This window comes from Mustela lutreola, chromosome 1 (genome assembly GCF_030435805.1).
Source record: "Mustela lutreola isolate mMusLut2 chromosome 1, mMusLut2.pri, whole genome shotgun sequence".
Lineage (NCBI taxonomy): Eukaryota > Metazoa > Chordata > Mammalia > Carnivora > Mustelidae > Mustela > Mustela lutreola.
The window spans coordinates 54,953,846-54,975,100 of NC_081290.1; the positions used below are offsets into that span (position 1 = coordinate 54,953,846).

General features: G+C 34.8%; 1 protein-coding gene across 10 annotated transcripts in view; it reads left to right on the top strand.

Annotated features, from left to right (window-relative positions):
• The window catches only part of LCORL (ligand dependent nuclear receptor corepressor like), a 162,848-nt gene that overhangs the window by 92,469 nt on the left and 49,124 nt on the right, over positions 1 to 21,255 (top strand). For 8 of the 10 annotated variants that reach the window (XM_059164808.1, XM_059164798.1, XM_059164826.1 and 5 more), the window contains one exon: positions 8,956 to 9,207. The exons of 1 other annotated variant lie outside the window; for it this stretch is intronic. In XM_059164808.1, the coding sequence (XP_059020791.1) occupies positions 8,956 to 9,207 (252 nt within the window). Of the gene's footprint in view, positions 1 to 8,955; positions 9,208 to 21,255 lie in introns of those variants that run through there. One more of the 10 variants, XM_059164870.1, reaches the window with a different exon arrangement.

Below are 21,255 nucleotides of genomic sequence, written 5' to 3' on the forward strand. Positions count from 1 at the left end.
ATTTTATTTATTTCCTCCTTTTTGCTTGTTTTGGGTTTAGTTTTCAATTCATTTTCTCTTAATGGGTTGTTGGTTTGAATTTCTTAAAAAAAAAATGTGTGTTTACAGCTACAAATTGCCCTCTAAGTGCTGCTGTAGCTGCATCTTATACCATTTGGTATGTTCTGTTTTCCTTTTTATTAAACTTGTAGTATTTTCTAATGTTATTTGTGACACAGTCTTTTACTCAATAGGTGTTTGGGAATATGTGGGGGTTTTTTGTTTCTGTTTTTGTTTTTACATTTGTATATTTTCCATATTTCCTTTTATTACTTGTTTTATTCCTTTGATTTTGGAGACCGTACCTTTTATGTTTTTCACCTTTTTGTGTGTGTGGCCTGCCATATGGTCTGTCTTGGAGAATTTCTACATGCATTTTTTTAAAAATTACTAATACATAATGTATTATTTGTTTCAGGGGTACAGGTCTGTGATTCATCAGTCTTATACAATACACAGTGCTCACCATAACATATACCCTCCCCAGTGTCCATCACCCAGCCACCCCATTCGTCCTAGCCCCCTCCCCTCCAGCAACCCTCAGTTTGTTTCTTAAGATTAAGAGTCTTTTATGGTTTATCTCCCTATCTGGTTTTGTCTTATCTCATTTTTTTCCTCTCTTCCCCTATGATTCTCTGCCTTGTTCCTCAAATTCCACTTATCAGTGAGATCATATGATAATTGTCTTTCTGTCATTGATTTATTTTACTTAGCTTAATACCCTCTAGTTCTATCCATGCCATTGCAAATGGCGAGATTTCATTTTTTGATGGCTGAGTAATATTCCATTGTATATACATACCACATTTTCTTTATCCATTCAAATGTCAGTGGACATCTGGGCTCTTTCCATAGTTTAGCTATTATGGACATTGATGCTATAAACATTGGGGTGCACGTGCCACTTTGAATTACTACATTTGTATCTTTGGGGTAAATACCTAGTAGTGTAATTCCTGGGTCATAGGGTTCTACATGCATTTGACAAAACTATGTATTCTGCTGTTTTGAGATGGAATGCTGCATATGTTTGTTAGTGTTGTTGAAGTCTTCTGTTTGTTGATCTTCTTTCTGGATTTTTTATCCATTATTGCAAGTGGTTTAGGGATGCCTGGGTGGCTCAGTCAGTGAAGTGTACCACTCTTGATTTTGGCTAAGGTCATGTTCTCGATGTTGTGAGATTGAGCTCTGAGTAGGTATCTGCTCAGTGTAGAGTCTACTTGGGATTTTCTCTCTCCCTCTCCCACTCCCCCCACTTGTGCAAGCTCTCTAAATAAGTAGATAGATAGATAGATAGATAGATTTTAAAGTGGCTTTTTTTTTAATAGTTTCCAACTGTTAATATTGAATGTTTTCTTTCTCCTTTAATTCTGTGATTTTTTTCATGTATTTGGGGGCTCTGTTCTTAGGTCCATATATGTTTATAAATATTAGATCTTCTTAGAGATTGAACCTTTATTATTATAAAGTGACCTTCTCTGTTTTTATTGACGTTTTTGTCTTAGATTAGATTTTGCCTGTGATATTAGTAGAATCACTCCAGCTTCCTTTTGGTTATATTTTGATAATGTCTTTTTTTTTTCCCTTATCCTGTTTCTTTCAACATATGTGAACCTTTGAATTTAAAGTGTCTCTTTATATTGTATGTAGCAATACAAACCTTTCTCAAGAAACAAGAAAGATCTCAAATACACTACTTAAACTTAGACCTAAAGGACCTGGAGAAAGAACAGCAAATAAAGCCTAAACCTAGAAGAGAATAAAGATGCAGAAATCAATGAAATAGAAACCAAAAGAACAGTAGAAAACATCAACGAAACTAGGAGCTGGTTCCTTGAAAGAATTAATTAAATTGATAAATCCTCTGGCCAGACTTATCAAAAAAAAAGGGGGGGGGGACCCAAATAAATAAAATCATCAATGGAAGATGGGTGATCACAACCAACACCTAAGAAGTACACCTATAAGATCATACTAGGAGCAGCTATATGCCAATAATTACACAATCTGGAAGAAATAGATGCATTACTAGAGATGTATAAACTACCAAAACTGAAACAGAAAAAAATAGAAAACCTGAACAGACCCATAGCCAGCAAGGAAATTAAAGCAGTAATCAAAAATCCCCCAACAAACAAGAGCCCAGGGCCGGATGGCTTCGCAGGGGAATTCTGTCAAACATTTAAAGAATTAATACCTGTTCTTTTAAAGCTGTTTCAAAAAAGCAAAATGGAAGGAAAACTTCCAAACTTTATGAGGCCTGCATTACCTTGATCCTGAAAGCAGACAAAGACCCCACCAAAAAGGAGAACGTGGATGCAAGAATTCTCACCAAGATACTGGCCAGTAGGATCCAACAGTACATGAAAAGGAGTATTTACCACGACCAAATGGGATTTATTCCTGGGGTGCAAGGGTGGTTCAACATTCACAAATCAATCAACGTGATATATCACATCAGTAAAAGAAAGGACAAGAATCATATGATCGTCTTAATTGATGCAGGAAAAAAATTTGACAAAGTATATCATCCTTTCTTGATTAAAACTCTTCACAGTGTAGGGATAGAAGGAACATACCTCAGCTATCATAAAAGCCATATACGAAAAGCCCACAGCAAATATCATTCTGAATGGAGAAAACTGAGAGCTTTCCCCCTAAGGTCAGGAACAACACCGCTGTTGTTCCACATAGTATTGGAAGTCCTAGCCTCAGTAATCAGACAATGAAAGGAAATAAAAGGCATCTGAATCAGCAAAGAAGTCGTCAAACTCTTACTCTTGATAGATTACATGATACTCTATGTGGAATACCCCAAAGATTCCACCCCAAAATTGCTAGAACTCATGCAGGAATTCAGAAAAGTGGGAAGATACAAAATCAGTGCACAGAAATCAGCTGCATTTCTATACACTAACAATGAGACCGAAGAAAGAGCTATCTTTTGTGCTTCTTGTCTCTTTCTCTCCTCTCCTTCTGGGACTACCATTGTGAATGTTAGTGCACTTGATGGTATTCCACAGGTTTCTGAGACTCTGTTTATTTTCTTTCTTCCTCCCTTCCCATACCTTCTCCTCCCCTACCTACCTTCTTTGCCCTGGGACAGGCTTCCTCAACAGTAGGAAAGGAGGATGGGAATAAAGCAATTTAAAACAGTATACAGCTTACTATTCTTACTGAGATTTAGCCAATATTCTTGAATAGACACTTCCTGAAATGATTTGGTTAACTACAGAGTCCTTCAGTATAAAGGAATGACACCCCCCCCACACACACACACACAAATAAAATTAAAAATCCACATGAGGGGTGCCTGGGTGGCTCAGTGGGTTAAAGCCTCTGCCTTCGGCTCGGGTCATGATCCCAGGGTCCTGGGATCGAGCCCCGCATCTCTGCTCAGCAGGGAGCCTGCTTCCTCCTCTCTCTGCCTGCCTCTCTGCCTACTTGTAATCTCTGTCTGTCAAATAAATAAAAATCTTTAAAAAAAAATCCACATGAGTCCCATGACATTATTAAGAAAGTCAAATCTGGAAAAAAAATCATTTTTTTTAAGCTGTTTTCCTGGCTATTTCCCTGATTTGGTCTTAATTTAACCTTTCTTAATTTTAGCCTCACTTCCTATCTGTGCATCTGAAAAATTTCAAAATAAAGACCTAATTTCTTTTTGTTTAACAGTTCTTCCTTTAGTCTGTCTCCTTTCTTACATTTTACTATAATTAGCACAAAGAAACCAGAGGGCACTTTGCTTTGCTTAGAAATTTCCCTAGATAGATTACCCCATTTATTAGGCACATTTTCTGCTTTCCAAGTTACTGCACACAGCAGGAAAACTTTACTGCACACAACACAAAACTTTCTGTCTCTACAAAATAAGTATATTCTTTCCTCCACTTTCCAGTAACATTTACCTCATTGTCTTACAATCCTCACCCTACACATCTTATCAAAAACCATGAAGCTCCTATTAACAACTTAAGGTACTTTTTGGTACCTTAATTTTCTCCAAAGCCCACTGCTTGGTTCTAAAGCCAATCCCTACATTTTAGATTTTTATTACAATAACATCCCACTAACATGTAACAAAATCTTTATTATTTATTATTACTATTTAGTAAATTGTCCCCCAAACTTAGCGGTTTAAAACAAACATTTATTATCTCATATTTTCTCTGAGCTGGGAATCTCACAGAGTAGCATAGCTGTATATTTGGCTGCTCTGATGGGATCAGCTAGGATTACAGTCATCTGGGATTTCATTGATCTGGAATATCTTCTTTCAAGTTCACTCACTGGTTGTTTGCAGGGGACTTCAGTTTCTCTCCATGTTAGCCTCTCCATAGAGCTTCTAACAGTGTGGCCTCCTCCAGAATGAGTGATAAGAGATATTGACGGACAGAGGAGGGGATGGCGGAGGGAGATAACAGCAAATAGTAACAGTCAAGAGTATCCAGGATAGAACCCACATTCTTTTATAATTTGATCTTAGAAATGACAGACTTCTTTAGTATGCTGTCAATCACCCATGCCACCGCAGATATAACATGGAAGGGGCTACACAACAGAATGAAGCCAGAAGGTTAAAATCATTGAGGACTATCTTGAAACTGACTATTACAAAAAGCTTGTTAAAACTTTTGAATTAATTAAGTTTGAAAAATTAAGAAGGCAAAAAATAAGTTATTTCTGTCTTCTTCTATTTCCACGTGGCAGCATTCTCTCTTCCAGCCAAATACTTATTACTTGCTTGACCTTTGGAAACATTACAATTCCTGTTCTGTATCTCTAGTTAACTCCTTTGCTTTTTTATGGTTGTGACAGCGTGTAGACATAATCTAGAAGGCTCATTAGCTAATCAGCAGCACTTTTTGTCTCTTTGTCTCTTTTCTTAATTAATAAACATACACTTATTCCCCAATGTAAAGGGCTAAAAACTGAGTACATGAAAAAACAAAAAATAGAGTGGCACAATATATTGTGCTTTAAACTTTTTAAACTTAGCTCTAAACTCAACCCTAAAGTTGTAGCCCCAGTCTAATGATATGAATCCAAGTATGTTTCTGTTCTTTTTTGGTAAATTTAATTATTTTTAATTTACAAGTTGACATTCAATAAATTATAGCACAGTTAAACAAAATACCTAGAAGTAAATCTAATATCTCCTTTTAACACATAATACAAAGCAAAATTAGGTTGAGAAATAGATGGAGAAGAATGTTCATAGAAGCCTTCAAAGATGCCTGGAGGTAATAATCAAGAAATTATTTTTTAAAATGGGAGTTTTTATATACAACATGGAAATTTCTTGTTTTGGTAATCTGCATCATTTAGGGTACTTGTGCTAATACTATCTATTCTGGACCAAAAAGTATCAAAATACTTAGAAGTTAGGTCCTTTGTATTTTCCCAATTAGCTTGTAATTTTATATTAATCTAGTTAATATCTTTACTTATTTGGCATTTTGTGACTTAAATAAAATATAACTGCTCAGTCTACATCTTAATGGCGAATGTTTCCTAGACTGTTAAAATGCCAAGTACAGGAATTTAGTATTTTATCTACATTCTTACATAACCTTAAAATATCCTGTGAGCAGGCCCTATTATGATTTTGAATGTTCTATTATCATTTCCATTTTTATGAACAGAGAAACTAAAACTTAGAAGGGATATGTAACTACCCTAAGTTCATAAGGGTGGCTAAGATTCCAGCATATAGCTAAATCCTTGTCCAGTACATAAGAACAACAGCAACTTCTTTCAAGGTATGTCTCCAAAGGCAAAGGAAACAAAAGCGAAAATAAACTTTTGGGACTTCATCAAAATCAAAAGCTTCTGCACAGCAAAGGAATCAGTCAAGAAAACAAAGAGGCAACCCACGGAATGGGAGAAGATATTTGTAAATGACAGTACAGACAAAAGGTTGATATCCAGGATCTATAAAGAACTCCTCAAACTCAACACACACAAAACAGACAATCATATCAAAAAATGGGCAGATGATATGAACAGACACTTCTCCAATGAAGACATACAAATGGCTATCAGGCACATGAAAAAATGTTCATCATCACTAGCCATCAGGGAGATTCAAATTAAAACCACATTGAGATATCACCTTACACCAGTTAGAATGGCCAAAATTAGCAAGACAGGAAACAACATGTATTGGAGGGGATGTGGAGAAAGGGGAACCCTCTTACTCTGTTGGTGGGAATGCAAGTTGGTGCAGCCTCTTTGGAGAACAGTGTGGAGATTCCTCAAGAAATTAAAAATAGAACTTCCCTATGAGCCTGCCATTGCACTACTGGGTATTTACTCCAAAGATACAGATGTAGTGAAAAGAAGGGCCATCTGTACCCCAATGTTTATAGCAGCAATGGCCATGGTCGCCAAACTGTGGAAAGAACCAAGATGCCTTTCAATGGACGAATGGATAAGGAAGATGTGGTCCATATACACTATGGAGTATTATGCCTCCATCAGAAAGGATGAATACCCAACTTTTGTAGCAACATGGACGGGACTGGAGGAGATTATGCTGAGTGAAATAAGCCAAGCAGAGAGAGTCAAATATCATATGGTTTCACTTATTTGTGGAGCATAACAAATAGCATGGAGGACATGGGAAGTTAGGAGAAGGGGGTTGGGGGAAATTGGAAGGGGAGGTGAACCATGAGAGACTATGGACTCTGAAAAACAATCTGAGGGGTTTGAAATGGCGGGGGTGGTGGTAGGAGGTTGGGGTACCAGGTTGGTGGGTATTATAGAGGGCACGGATTGCATGGAGCACTAGGTTTGGTGCAAAAATAATGAATACTGTTATGCTGAAAATAAATAAAAAATAAATTAAAAAAAAAAAAAAAGAACAATAGTGCCTCTCTTCCCTACGGAATTCTAAAGGAAGATAAATGTGAAGGCTAAAATACTACATTTTTTTTGCCCATAGTTTCTTCTCTCAGATGTTTTTTTCAGAATTCAAATTTTTTTGCTTTTGAAAGAGGTCATATAAGGATATTTATTTTGTAACATCTCCAAAACAACATGCTGTGATCAAATACATTGATATTTCTGCAGAATCATAAATAGATTCATTTTAGCCCAGATCACATTTTGCTACCAAATTTGGAGATAGTCATGGTGGAAGTCGTTTGGTTGCCTCTCCTCACCTCCACATAGTATATGTTTTCAAACCATCTTGCATTTTAGAATCATGTATCTGTAACTGTAGATGTTAGTTGGAGAACTTGGCTGCAGATTTCTTAGACATGTGCTCCAGCTAATATTGAACTCCAGAACTAAAAAGACTTACTCCTTCAGTCTTCCTGGATCAAAGCAGGCCTATTTACATAACACTGATCTGCATGGATAAGAGTTAAGATATTTAAGGAGCAAAGAATTAGTATCTCTAGTTTCACTTCTAAAAGGAAGAGGTATGGAGCCTAATCACATCTGCATAGTCATCCTTCCCAATTTACCAATAGTTCTGCCTCTGAAGGAGCAGAGTAAATAAAAGGATTGAAGTGAGGCCAGAAGTGTGTGTGTGAAGAAGCCACCACCACCCACCTTCCTCAAATACCAAACCTCCTATCACTATTATTGTTTATAAGTTGTCTGTCCTTATTCTACACTTCTTATATAAAATCATTAATTGTTGTAGCTTTTGTACAAGTTACAAGCAGAAGTGTGTATCACTACTGACCTTCATTATAGTTGTAGCTGATCAAGATGTTTTGGGGTCAAGAATTGATTAAGACCCTCAAAAATGGTATTGCTGTTTTTATAGGAGAGCCTTAGTAGATGCATACTGAAATATTAAGGAGTGAAATAACATAATTCTCCACTGTACCTTCAGTGGTTCTGCAAATAAAAGAAGTTTAAAAAGTGAATGTGAAAGAATACTAACAATGCTTGAATCTTGGTGGAGGCTGCCTGTATCACTTTTTTTTCTTATTTTTTCTTTATGATTAAAATTTCGCAATATAATTTGAAGAAAGGGAAATTTTTGATTGACATTTGGTTTATATATGGAATACAGATTTGACAGAATGGAACAATTTAATGGTAATAAATAGTTATAAGAGTATATGTTTTATAAAGAGTTACAAGATTTTATAAGAGTTTTGTTTAATAGCTAATGCATATAATTACTTTGTATATTAAGTTACAAATTGCTCAGTTACAATTTATGTTCACATTCTAAGTGTTTTAAACCCTGAAAATAAGCTGTTCTGCTTCTATGTCTAATTCTTTGTCTGTATTTTAGTTTGAGACTGAAAATATTTGGTCTTTTTTATTGTTGTTGTCTTTCGAAGATTTTGTTTATTTAATTATTTGAGAGGATGTGGGTGCCTGTGGTGGGAGGGGCAAAGGGGGAGAAAGAGGGAGAATCTCAAGTGGACTCCACGTTTAGCAGGGAGCCCTTCTTGGGGATTCATCTCACAACCCTGAGATCATGACTTGAGTCAAAATCAAGAGTAGGATGCTCAACTGACTGAGCCATGCAGGGGCCCTGGAAAACATTTTTGTTTTTGTTTTTGTTTTTAAAGATATTTTTTATTTATTTGACAGAGAGAGAGAGGGGGAAACAGGCTCCCTGCTGAGCAGAGAGCCCGATGTGGGGCTCAATCCCAGGACCCTGGGATCATGACCTGAACCAAAGGCAGAGACTTTAACCCACTGAGCCACCCAGGTGCCCCGAAAACATTTGTTTTTAAGAAATCATTAAATATACCAAGTTCCGGTTGATGTAATACTAATTAAATCTACAAGGTTTCTGTTACTAAGTCCTAGAAGTCATTAGCAATTGTGGACTGAACTGAAGACTTCTGAAACCATTAATTTTTAATAAAATAAGTTTAAGTATTGATATTTTCCATTTCTCTTTTTTAATGCCTATCATGTTTATTTCTTCCCTAGATCTTCCTCAGAACTGTGATCCTAACATTCCCTTAGTTGCTCAGGAATTAATGAAAAAGATGATACGTCAGTTTGCAATTGAGTATATTTCAAAAAGTGGTAAAATTCAAGAAAATAGAAATGGTTCAATTGGACCAAGTCTAATATGTAAAAGTATCCAAATGAATCAAGCAGAAAACTCCCTTCAGGAAGAGCAGGAAGGCCCCTTAGACCTCACTGTGAATCGAATGCAAGAACAAAATACTCAGCAAGGTAAGATTTGTGTGTGTGTAATTCATAATTTTATGTTTTAATATTTAATATACATAAAACCTTACATTCATAAAAATTTTATTTTAGAAATAATTTTACTTGCAATTAGCTTATGTGATATGAACTAGAGAGAAGTGCTGAATTTTGTATTTGACTTTGTTTACAGAAGAGGAAATTTGGGTTGCCCTTGGTTTCTTTTCACAATAAAATGTATGGCGAGAGAATCTTCACTAGCAGCTTAAAAGCAAAGAATACAAATAAGGAGATGTATAAATTATTTTTAAAATGTTACAGCTAAGAACACTAAGCACTTACTGTTCAGTTTTTTACACCTAAGTGAAAAATTTTTAAGAAATGATTTTTCTTCAATTATTTATGATGTAACTGAGGAAAAAGAAAAGTTAATATATATGATAAATAATCATGCAATTAAATATATAGAGATACATTTTTCATAAGAATTCTGAATGACGAAGGCTATGTTGGTCTTATCTGATAGTGGATTAAAAAAGAGCCATGAATCTAGAGGAAAGGAAGGAAAGGCCTTATAAGTGTTTGTGGGGGATGCCAAATAAGTGTTTGTCTAGAGAACAGAGAACAGATACCTTTTGTTAACACAGGTTAGGGATAGTGTTGTCAGTCCGTGAAGCCAGGAAAATATCAGCATTAGATTTGATCACAGAAGGCAGTGTGTGTTTGGGCTCTAATGAAGTATCTAGTCAATGTTTAAAGAAGGTAATTTTTTCATTGTATAAAACATTAAAATTAAGGAATGAAATATGGAAATGATTTTCTCTTCTTGCTTGCCTAATTTTAGTTCATGGGAGTTTAGTTATGTGGAAAGATCTGAGAAATATTAAAATAATAATTAGTTTATTAGAAATGTCAAAGATGACTGTGATATGAGGCTTAAGGGAAAAATATATCAACACATAGAATTTTGGAAAATAGAAAGCATAGGATATTTAGAATTTTGCATGCTTTTGCTTTTTTTTTTTTTTTTTTTTTTGCTTTTCCGTGTTTCATATCCTCCTATAGCTCCTTGTCAAAGGCAGTTCAGTGTTCTAAAGAGAGTAAAACATAGGTTTTTGTATCTGACATACTTGTGGTTGACCAGCTCTGCTACTAATTACTTGAACTAGTAACTTTACCTGTTGGAGCCTTAAATTTCCTCATTGTTATTTGGCATTAATAATAATAGCAAACTCATTAGAGCAATGTGAAAATTAAATTTGAGCTAACAGACTCATAAAAGATAAACACTGGCCTCCATACTCTGTACCTCCTTTTTCTTACTACCTCAGAAGAGAGGTCTTAGCAGTAAGATTATAGTGATCTGTAAATATTTGTGTGCTCATTATATTAAAGTAGGGCAGAACTTTATTTGAATAGCCCAGGGAGTAGAATTAGGATCTAGAAATTAAATGGAAACAGATTTCAGGTCCATATACAAAAGAATATTTCTGAGGATCAGACATTTCTCCAAGTGGAAAGTGGTTGCCTTATCATTAGAGGTATTCAGAAGCATCAGATGAGTTGTTGGAATAAATGACATTTTAAAAGTAAATTTCCATTCCTTACATTCTTTGGTTCTATGAACTTAAATGATAAGGCAAACCCAAGTAATTATATTCTCGGCAAAAGTGCACAGATATGTATGTGAACATCCTTTTCATCTGAAGGTTGAAAAGAGTAATGATAGTGGATAAATCTGTACCTTAAATAAATAGTTTCTTGATGATTTTGGTGGATTACCTCATATCTTACATGATTATAGGAATCATTTAGTCTAGTGTGGCTTGTAGTATAGAGGGCAAGGGAGAGAATGTTAATAGAATGAGCCAAAGAAATAGAGACCAAATTATGAGAAAGTTACACAAGAATTATTAAAGATTTTGACTTTCTTAGGGCCACAGAAAGCTACTAGATTGCTTCAAGCAGTGAGTAATAAAATTGGGGTGGTTTTTTTGGGGTTTTTTTTTGTAAAGCCATTCTGTGGTATAGATTGGTAGGCTCTAAGTTTGCATACTTGCACATGAAATCTTAAAACAAAACCAAAAAAAAAAGGAGCACATATCCTTTGATGCATTTGTATATGCATGTGTGTTTATGTATGTACACCAATATCTGTACTAATCTTTCCATAAATTAAAATTTTTAAGGTTGAAATAAAGATATTATAAACAATTTTTAAATAACTTGCTAATCATGACTTCACTACCAATATGTTACTACACAGTATGGACTTTGGGAGAATTTTATTAGTGATGATAGAGGATATAAATCCATAGTTCAAATGGTTTTCTTAAGAATTAAAATTTGGGGGTTGGGGGCACCTGGGTGGCCTAGTTGGTTAAGCATCTGACTTCAGCTCAGTCAGATCATGATCTCAGAATCCTGGGATCAAGCTCCTGCGTCACATCTCGGGGCTCCCTGCTCAGCAGGGATTCTGCTTGTCCTCCTCCCTCTGTCCCTCCCCACACTGGTTCTTGCTTATTCTGACTCTCTCTCTCTCAGATAATAGTTAATAATAAATAAATAAAATCTTAAAAAGAAAAGGAATTAAATTTTTTGGCCTGATTTCACTGTTCTTACCTATAATCAATTAAGTGCTTATACTAGCAGTAGCAGTGTTCCACTTTTATTTGCTGGTGCTTACATTTTTCGTAGTATTCTAACCACATACATTTAAGCTCATTGTTCATTCTATGAGTTACTTTATTCAAATCAGATAATGTAATCCATAAATCTATTGGCTAATCTACGTGAATATTTTTGGGTGGTCTAACTTACAAATCTTTAAATTATCAATCAGATGGTTTTGTAGGTAAACTTCATATAACCTTAAAGCAATAGATAATTTCTTTTACAGACTGTTTTAAAGAAAAGAGAAATATTGTTTTAATCTCTATACCAAAAAGAGACAAAAATAACAAAAGAAAGAAAAGGTGCAAACCAGTCTTACTTACAGACATAGGTACAAAAATCCTAAATAAATATTAGCAAATTGAATATAGTGAAGTATAAAAACATAATAAATAATGACAGGGAAGCACAGATGATTCCACAATTGAAAAACCTGTATGATTTTCCACATTGCCAAAAAGAAAAGAGATGAGACATATCATCTTAATAGATAAGAAAAATTCTACAAAAGCTGACAAATTTATAATAAAATTGTTTATCAAATTAAGAGTAAATGTATACTGTGACTACCAAAAATATCATATTCTAATTATTTAAAGTAATAGATAACAATGCACATGATCACCAGTTTTCACCATTTTCCAGACCAAAGAGGTCCTGACTTAAATAGCACAGTGAGGGGAAAAAAAATAGAATTATGAAAATTAGCAATAATAAATATAAGGAAAGAATGAACAAAATTGTGGTTGCTTTACAAACAGCATGGTTGTGTATGTAGAAAGTATGAAAGAAAAGGTTAAACTTTTAGAACTGATAAAAAGTTCAGAAAATATTCTGCTCACAAGATCAGTATATATTATATCAAATCAGCAACCATCCTGTTAGACAACACAGTTTTTTAAAAATCTCATTTACAATAGCAACAAAAGCAGGAAATGCACCAGAACACCAAAGAATGAAGCTAATACAATGTTTTAAACCTTATGGATGAAAATAAGGCTCCCAAAATAAGTGATTATATTTTAAATGAATGGACAGACTCTAAAAGATGGCATTTCATCCTTAATATGCTTATAGATTCAGTGTCACTCTAGTCAAATCTCATTGGGTTTATTGTGGAAAATGACTTGCCAGTCTTAAAATTTATGGGTAGTACTTAAAGAGCTAAGCATAACTAAGTCAAGGTGGTTGAGGAAGTCCCTCTAAAGCATATTACTTAATATGTTTTAACAGTTAAAACATGGTGCTGTTGGCCATATACAAATCAATAGAACAGTTTAGCAATCTGGAAACTCTCCAGACATTAGTAGAATCTGGTACAAGACAGAGATGTCATTATAAATCACTGGGAAGGATGGCCTGTTGAATAAATGGTTCTGGGGCAACTGGTTACCCATGTAGGACAAAAAAAAAAAAAAAAAAAAAGATGATTCCTACCTCACACAACTCACAAAAGTAATTCCGGTGGGCTAATGGGCTAAAATGTGAAAAGAAACACAAAAAGAAAGGATACAGGATTAAATCCTGATAAAGAAGACTTTTTTAAGTACAAGAATAACAATCCATACAACAATTTTGTAAATTCGACTGTATTAAAATAAACTTAACTCTTATAAAGGTCACTGTGAACAGAGTGAAAATGCAAGACTCAAATGGAGAGAGTATTTATAACTATTCTAACTGGCAACCCCTTCAACTAACAGAACAAAACTAGAGTGAATGAGAAAAACACAACTATGTAGAAAAATAGGCAAAAACACTGTCAGAACAGAATTAGTCATATAAGCAAAGAAAAAGATATTCAAAAGAATATCCTACCTAGCCTCTGCGCCAATATAGCATTCTTAGATAGAATAACTATCATATGAGAGATGGTAATTCAACTGCTGGTCAATAAGTACTTTCAAAAAACCTTTGATAGCTCTCATAATTAAGCTTGTATCTCTGGAATATCCATCCTTTGTTTTGTATTTTTTCTATCTGCAACAATATTTTGCTTAACAGTACTATAAATACTTGTAGAAATTACTGTAACTCTAGGACTTCTCTTTTCCATGCTAATCTTCAGGGGTGTTTTCCCCTGTCTGCAGCAATAGGAGAAAATTTACTTCTTCTACTAGTGCTGTAAATATTTATTGAAACTATTATGTCTCTCTAAACTTCTGTTTTCCATGAAGATCTTTTCATCTTGTTCTTCCTGTTTCTTTCAATTGTTCTTCACAAGTCAGTTTCCATATTCCTCATTTTCCTTTCCCTCTCTTCTACAAACTCTAGACTAGTTTAAAATGCAATTACCCAGCTTAAAATTGCCATTTACTTCTCCATAGTACTTTCTAACCAGGTGTTTGAAATATTAGAGATATTTCTTTGTGCACTTTCATTTCTACAGATTTGTGGAAATACTCAGCTTTAGAAACTGGGAGGAAGTAAGACACCCATTGCTTATACCAATGATTTTTTTTTGCCCTGGCACACTAAGTTAAAAAACAGATCGAAATAACATCCTATATCATTTTTTTAAAATTTCAGTCTTAATCTGGGGCCAAACTGAAAACTTCTAAAGTGCAGGAAGAAATTTGAAATTAAGAACTTTATCATTATTGTGGTACTCATGAAGAACTTATCAGTCCTATACAAAACAAGATCAGATGTGGGGCAGAGATGAAGTAGCATGTAGCATGTCATTGGCCCTGTTGGTGTAGATTCCCGCCATGAGGTCCGGTGATACTTTCATAGAACTTTCTTTATAGTAAATTTCTTACTGCATTGCAATTGTTTCCATGTTTATCTTTCCACTATAATATACCTTTGGAAGTAGGAATCCGTCTCTTCATTTTTATATTCCCAGTACATGTATGATATATGATATGTTGGATTTATTGGATTAAAAACCTTCATTGTTTTCAAATGCTGTTGACAACTAAAATGAGAATTGAGACTTGATCATTGGATTTATGATTTTTTAGCAATGAAATTTTTTATTTTAATCATTTTAAATGGAAAATACCTTAATGCTTTCTTAAGCAACATGTAAAACATTAAACGTCATAATGAACATTAGTTATTGCACTGCATTGTAGTATCGACATTTTAGAATTTTTTTCCCTCAAGTTATTTGACAAAAGATAAGTAAAAAAAAAAATAAAAATTTTCAGAAATTACCACTATACATTGCTACCAGTAGATTAACCTTTGGAAATCATATTTCCTAGTTTGAATAAGATTAAAAAAGAAATTATGTATGAGATTAATATCAGCTAGGCTTCAAGTGAGCATTTGGAGACTGCACTGAATATCTTACATGACTTTCAGTGATATGTTTATTAAGTATCCTTTGCTGCTGCTGCTGCCATCACTACTAGTCTGGTTTCTTGTCTGAGATTAAGGTAGGTGAACTTGTCAGCTGAGATGTTAAACTGTAATTAAGAGAGCCATGTGGTTTTATGATGTTGTGTTTATGCTGTTTACAAATGGAGTCTGTTGTTATTCTATTAGGAAAATACTGAACAGTTTTTATAGTTCAGTTCAGAAGGTATTTCTCTGTCTGCTAATGAAGGCAATAAAATTACCCATCTTGTTTTTCAGTGCTGAGCCTTTGTTTTCCGAGGCTAAAGACAGAAGAAAAATGTTATGTTCTGTTTAAGATGGATACCATATTTTATTAATCCTGAAGAATAAAAATATACATCTAGATTATTCATGTTGCTTTCAATCTAATACTCTTAACTCTAGGCATGGAAGAGACAGGTGATACTTCAAAATTCCAAATTGAGGCATCCCATTCATCTGCTTTAAAATCTTTTAATGGCTTCTGATTGTCCTTAGGATAAAAATTAAAATCCTGAAACTGCCAAAATCCAGCTCCTGTCTACCAGGTCTCATCTGGTGTGTGTCTTTTGTTTGGTCCTCATTCTGGTTATCTCTCATTTTCTTCAATATGCCATACACTCTGGCCTCAGAACATTCACACATGCTAGTGCCTCTCTGTAGAAGCCACTCTCTACCCCTACCAATTTATTCTAAATAAAACTTACTCTTCTTTTTTTCAGGTCTTTTAAACATCACGTCTCTAAGGAAACCTCTATATACCTCCTAAATTTCCTGTGTACACACACACACACACACACTCACTGATGTGTGTGTGTGCACATTCTGTTAATTTCCCACCAAAATTTAGTTTGGGTCTCTTATTTACTCATAGCATCATGTGTTCTTTTGTAGCACTATTACCCCTATAATTATTTGTTTCCATCATCTTATTTTGTGGTTTCTGTTTGTTAAGCTTTTTCCCCCATCCTTTATTTTCTTTTAGGTTGCGTTTTCCCCCTTATTTCACTTTTTTTTCTTTTGCTGACCATTCCTTCCTATATCTCAGATTTTCCTCTGGGAACAAAAATTCTTATAGTAAACAGAATTCTCTTAATTCCATTGATAGCAAATTTCCAGGTTTTTTTCAGTTTCTTACTCTTTTTTTTTTTTTTAATGTACTTAAAGGGATAATTTTTCTCGGTATACAACTTTAGGCTGACAATTACTTTTTTTGTCAGTATCGCTACTCTGAGAGTGTCTTGACTTCCTTTGTTGCTATAACTACAATTAATCAGCTTTCCTTTATAAGTAATCTTCATACTCTGTAACTCTTAACAACTCTTTCTCTGTACGCATGTTTTGTTTATGGATTCTGTAGGTTGTCTTGGATATGTTTGGGTATAGATTAATTTTATTTATTCTGATTGGTAATCATATGGTTTCTATAACTTAGGACAAATGTCTTTCATCATTTGTGATTTTTTTTAGCCATTATCTTTTTTTAAATTTAATTTTATTTTTTTTCAGTGTTCCAAAATTCATTGTTTATGTACTACACTCACTGCTCCATGCAATACATACCCTCCATAATACCCACCACCAGGCTCACCCCCCACCAAACCCTCAGTTTGTTTCTCAGAGTCCTCAGTCTCTCATGGTTTATCTCCCCTTCCAGTTTCCCCCAACTCATTTCTCTTCTCCATCTCCCAATGTCTTCTGTGCCATTATCTTTTCAAATGTATTGTAACTCTCACTTTATCACCTGTCAGAATCTACTGAGACATATTTTGGATCCTCTCATTCTATCCTCTATATCACTTATCTTCTTTTATATCTTCCATTTCTTCGTTTCCTTTTGTTGCATCTTGATTGGTGTATTTAGAACAATCTCCAAATTCACTTATTCTCCCCTGAACTGTTCTGATTACTGCTTAACCTGTATCTTGAATTTGTTACTACATTTTTCATTTCCAGAATTATTTGTAACATTTTTTAAAATGCCAGTCAGTGTGCCTGTAATTTTACAAAAGAATCAATAAGCGAGATACCAAAAGTGATTTAGGAGGATTATTTTAGGTAAGGTGGTCAGAAACGTCTCCCTGAGGAGAGGCTTGAATAATGAGAAGTCCTCCACATGAAGGTTTGAGGACAAGGCAGAAGAAATATCAAAAACAAAGACAAAAATTTCAGATAGCAAAAAAGGGCAGGAACAAATCAGTTATATTTGAGGAACCGTATGAAGATTTCCTCAGTTACTTAAAAATCAGGAGACTATTCAAAGCTTTTTCTATAAAGTCAGATTATAAAGTGTGAAGAAATATAATTGTCACAGAAAGTATGAACTTGATGTTTCACTTTTTTGTCTTGTAAAGAATATCACAAGCAAATACCTACCAATACACTCTACAATCAGATGTTCCTTAAATGTTGCCATGTAAACAAATCAACACTTGACTAACCTACTAAGCTATATGAAGCATAAAAAGAAGGAGAGGAAGAGAGGGGAGAGAAAGAAGAGCAGAAGGAAAAGATAAACTTCCTTATAGCCATTACATTTTTCCTGAATATTTGTTGCAGTTTGATAGAACGTTGGCCACTGTAGCAACACGTGGTTTTTAAGTGACAATACTTTGGATTCTAGTATTTATTCTTCGTAATTTTTTTCATCTATTTTCCCTCTAAAGTGATAACTTTCATAATGTGTATCTTAATATAATTTTGAAGTTATCAGTTTGCCAATATTGTGTTCTTGTGCTTAGATTGGGAAAAAAAAAATTTTTTTTTTTGTTTAAAATCTTCCTCACCGGCACCTAGGTGGCTCAGTCATTAAGTGGCTGCCTTTGGCCCAGGTCATGATCCCAGGGTTCTGGGATCGAGCCCAGGCATTGGGCTTCGTGCTCAGTGGGAAGCCTGTTTCTCCCTCTCCCCCTTCCCCTGCTTGTGTTCCCTCTCTCGCTGTGTCTCTCTCTGTCAAATAAATAAATAAAATCTTTTAAAAAATAATAAAATCTTTTCTTAATTTTCTGTTACATGAAGAACAAAATTTAAATTTATTTCCATGACTTTGCTAAGATCTTGCCCCTGCCCACCTCTCCATTTTATATATAAAATACGTGTGTGTGTGTGTGTGTGTGTGTGTGTGTGTGTGTGTTATTCATTGAGGGCATTATTTATAATAGCAAAGGGTTGGAAATATATTCTCATTTGCAAAAAAAAGCATGGTTACTTATAAGGGGATGCAGTAGGTGAGGCAGAGGAGACAGGATGAAAGTGCTGTGAAGGGATTTTGTTATATAGTTTTATGTAAATATTCTGTGTATTCCAAAGAATATACATTTTTTTTTTAAATAGAGCAATCCCTAAAATTTCAGAAAGAATGTTACAATCAATTTGGCTGCATTATTTTAGTAACGTAGTGACACTAAGGAAAGAATTATGTCAGGTAACTTTAGCCAGTATTTTGACTACATTCTTAGTAGAATGTATTTTAAGGACAAAGAGTGCTTCAAAGAAGTCCTTTAGGTAATATTAGTAATAATATTGCCATTGTTTGTTCTTTTGAATCTAGATGATAAATATGTAATCATGTAACATTGTTAGGGAACCAAGACTTCCAGGGTAAGAGAAGAAGCACAGGAGTAAAATCAAAGAAGTAAAAGTCCTGTAATATTATATGTGGATTGGAAATGTCAGGAAAATTCACATTTTTTTTCTATTCAAAAATATGGATTTCTTAAACTGCTGAAGTACCCTAAAAGCAATGACAGTTCAGTTGAACCTAGACCCACATTATGATCTCTAAACATTATTTTCCTTTAAAAGGAAGCTGGCCTTCTTGTAATCCTGGTGCAGATCAGAAAGTGTAAGAAATAAGCCTAGGACGTCTTGTGCCAGCAAGCAAGGAAGCTCCAAAGTAATTTGTCAGCAGAATACAGAAGCCAATGTTAAGAGTTCCCCATTGGCCATATGAGAACATTTGAGCATCAAAACGAACAGTTGCAGCTGAAGCATGCTGAATGTTTTAAAATCCATTCATTTATGATAATCAGAAAATGGAAGTGTCCCTCAAAGTCTTTAGTCCACACTGGGGGTACACAGTGTACCATAGTGTACAAATGAGCAATTAAAGGGAAAAGTTAAGCATTTGTCTTCCTTCCTTCCTTCCTTCCTTCCTTCCTTCCTTCCTCATTCATTCATTCATTCATTTCAGGACCAAATAGCCATCATTTAAGAAAGATTCTTAAAGGGGCACCTGGGTGGCTCAGAGGGTTAAGCATCTGACTTTGGCTCAGGTCATGATCTCAGAGTCCTGGGATCAGAGCCAGGCCTCAGTCTCCCTTTCCCTCTGCTGCTCCCCCTACTTGTGCTCTCTCTCTCTCTCTCAAATAAATAAAATCTTTAAAAAAAAAAAAAAAGATTCTTAAAGAATTTCAGCTAATAAATATGGGAAACATGATAAAACTGTTAGAGGAAAGTCTGTTTGGGGAACCGAAACTGTACAGTGAAGGGCGTCGTCAGATTATCACCATCATAACACACTGATCACTAGAGCTTCATAGAAATTCCGACTTTATGTGCCTCATGATATGTTGCATTGCTTTTGAAGTATTCTTGCCCAAAACACTAAATATGAATCTAGGCAGTTATTTAGGCCAGTGGTTCTCGAATATGGTTCAGGAAATTCTTGGAGCACCTGAAACTTTTTTGGGGGATACCCCAGGTCAAAACGGATAATATGTTATTTGTCCTTTTCACTCTCTTTCTTTCCCAAGTATGTAATGAAGTCCGCCAGAGACTACTAGTGTATCTAAATATATTGAATACAGAAGCGTGTATGATGACAATCTGGCTAACTTCTATTAAGCTAGACATTAAAGAGATTTGCAAAATTATTTTAAAATCACAGTTTTACTTTGAAAATGTCATTTTTTGTTAAAATGTTTTTAAAAACATTAACATTTGTAGAGTTATTGTTATCAATTAGGAATTTTTTTGAACTTAATCAGTTTAATTTACAATATGGTAAATATAGATTGAGGTAACTCACCTAAACAAAAGCTCTTTGAAGTTCACAGTATTTTTTTTTTAAGATTTTATATATTTATTTATTAGAGAGAACAAGCAGGGGGAGTGGCAAGCAGAGGGAGAGGGAGAAACACACTCCCACTGAGCAGGCAGCCTGATGCCTGGGCTCAATCCCAGGACCCTGGGATTATGACATGGGCCAAAGGCAGCCACTTAACAACTGAGCTACCCAGGCGCCCACAGTTGTTTTTTTTTTTTTAATTTTATTTTTTCAGTGTTCCAAAATTCATTGTTTATGTACCACAGCCAGTGCTTTTTAAGAGTTAAAAAAAAATTATGAGATCCGAAGTTTGAGAAGCATTTGCTTCATTTATTTATCATTAACATGTAATTATTATTTGCCCCAGGGGTACAGATCTGTGAATCAACAGGCTTACACATTTCACAGCACTCACCATAGTACATAGCACCCCCAATGTCCATAACCCAGCCACCCTATCCCTACTCCCCACCCCCACAGAGCAACCCTCAGTTTGTTTTGTGAGATAAGGACTCTTATGCTTTATCTCCCTCCCGATCCCATCTTGTTTCATTTTTTCCTTCCCTAACCCCCAAAACCCCCTACCCTGCCTTTCAAATTCCTCATACCAGAGAGATCATATGATAATTGTCTTTCTCTGGTTGGGTTATTTCACTTAGCATAATACCCTCTAGTTCCATCATATCATTGCATAATACCCTCTAGTTCCATCATATCATTGCAAATGGCAAGATTTCGTTTCTTTTGATGGCTGCATAGTATTCCATTGTATATATGTACCACATCTTCTTTATTCATTCATCTGTTGATGGACATCTAGGGAGAACCATTTGCTTTAGAGTTAATTCCAAGTTTATCAGAATTATTGATAAAAAGAACAAAGGAAGTGACACCACAGGAGACAGAACAAACCATAATGTAAAATGTTCTCTAGTAGTCTCAATTACCTAGCTGCTTCTGGCTGGCTCAGTTGGAAGAGCATGTGACTTTTGATCTCAGGGTTGTGAGTTTGAGCCCCATGGTGGGTG